General features: G+C 39.8%; 1 protein-coding gene across 1 annotated transcript in view; it reads left to right on the top strand.

Annotated features, from left to right (window-relative positions):
* The window catches only part of COL4A3 (collagen, type IV, alpha 3 (Goodpasture antigen)), a 161,494-nt gene that overhangs the window by 123,817 nt on the left and 37,109 nt on the right, over positions 1 to 568 (top strand). The window contains exon 28 of the mRNA XM_011984974.1: positions 183 to 287. Coding sequence (XP_011840364.1) covers positions 183 to 287 — 105 coding nt within the window. The remainder of the gene's footprint in view (positions 1 to 182; positions 288 to 568) is intronic.

Below are 568 nucleotides of genomic sequence, written 5' to 3'. Positions count from 1 at the left end.
CCAAGATCACGCCACTGCACTCCAGCCTGGGCGACAGAGCGAGACTCCGTCTCAAAAAAAAAAAAAAAAAACTTAATGTGCAAAAGGGATAGGATGACACAGAGAACTTAGACATTTTCTGTTAAAAACAAGATGAAGGAAAGTTGCTGATGTGGAGATGTATATGTGTATTTGTTTTTAAGGTATGCCTGGATCTATGGGGAAATGTGGAGATCCTGGTCTTCCAGGACCTGATGGTGAACCAGGAATTCCGGGAATTGGATTTCCTGGGCCTCCTGGACCTAAGGGTAAATTTAAAATTTTTTCAAACATAAAGTTCGTTGTGGATATTTAGAAGATGTATATATGTATAAATAAAATGAGTAACATACAATATAAAGATATAAAGAGGATATAAGATATAAAAATGAGTAAAATAGGAAATATCCATAATACTCTTTAAAATGTTTTCTGGCCAGACACAGTGGCTCACGCCTGTAATCCCACACTTTGGGAGACGGAGGTGGGCAGATCACTTGAGGTCAGGAGTTCGAGACCAGCCTGACCAACATGGTGAAACCCCGACTCT

Source organism: Mandrillus leucophaeus, unplaced genomic scaffold (genome assembly GCF_000951045.1).
Source record: "Mandrillus leucophaeus isolate KB7577 unplaced genomic scaffold, Mleu.le_1.0 Scaffold277, whole genome shotgun sequence".
Lineage (NCBI taxonomy): Eukaryota > Metazoa > Chordata > Mammalia > Primates > Cercopithecidae > Mandrillus > Mandrillus leucophaeus.
Note: the sequence above shows the minus strand (reverse complement) of the source record. Positions and strands in the feature narration are given on the sequence as shown.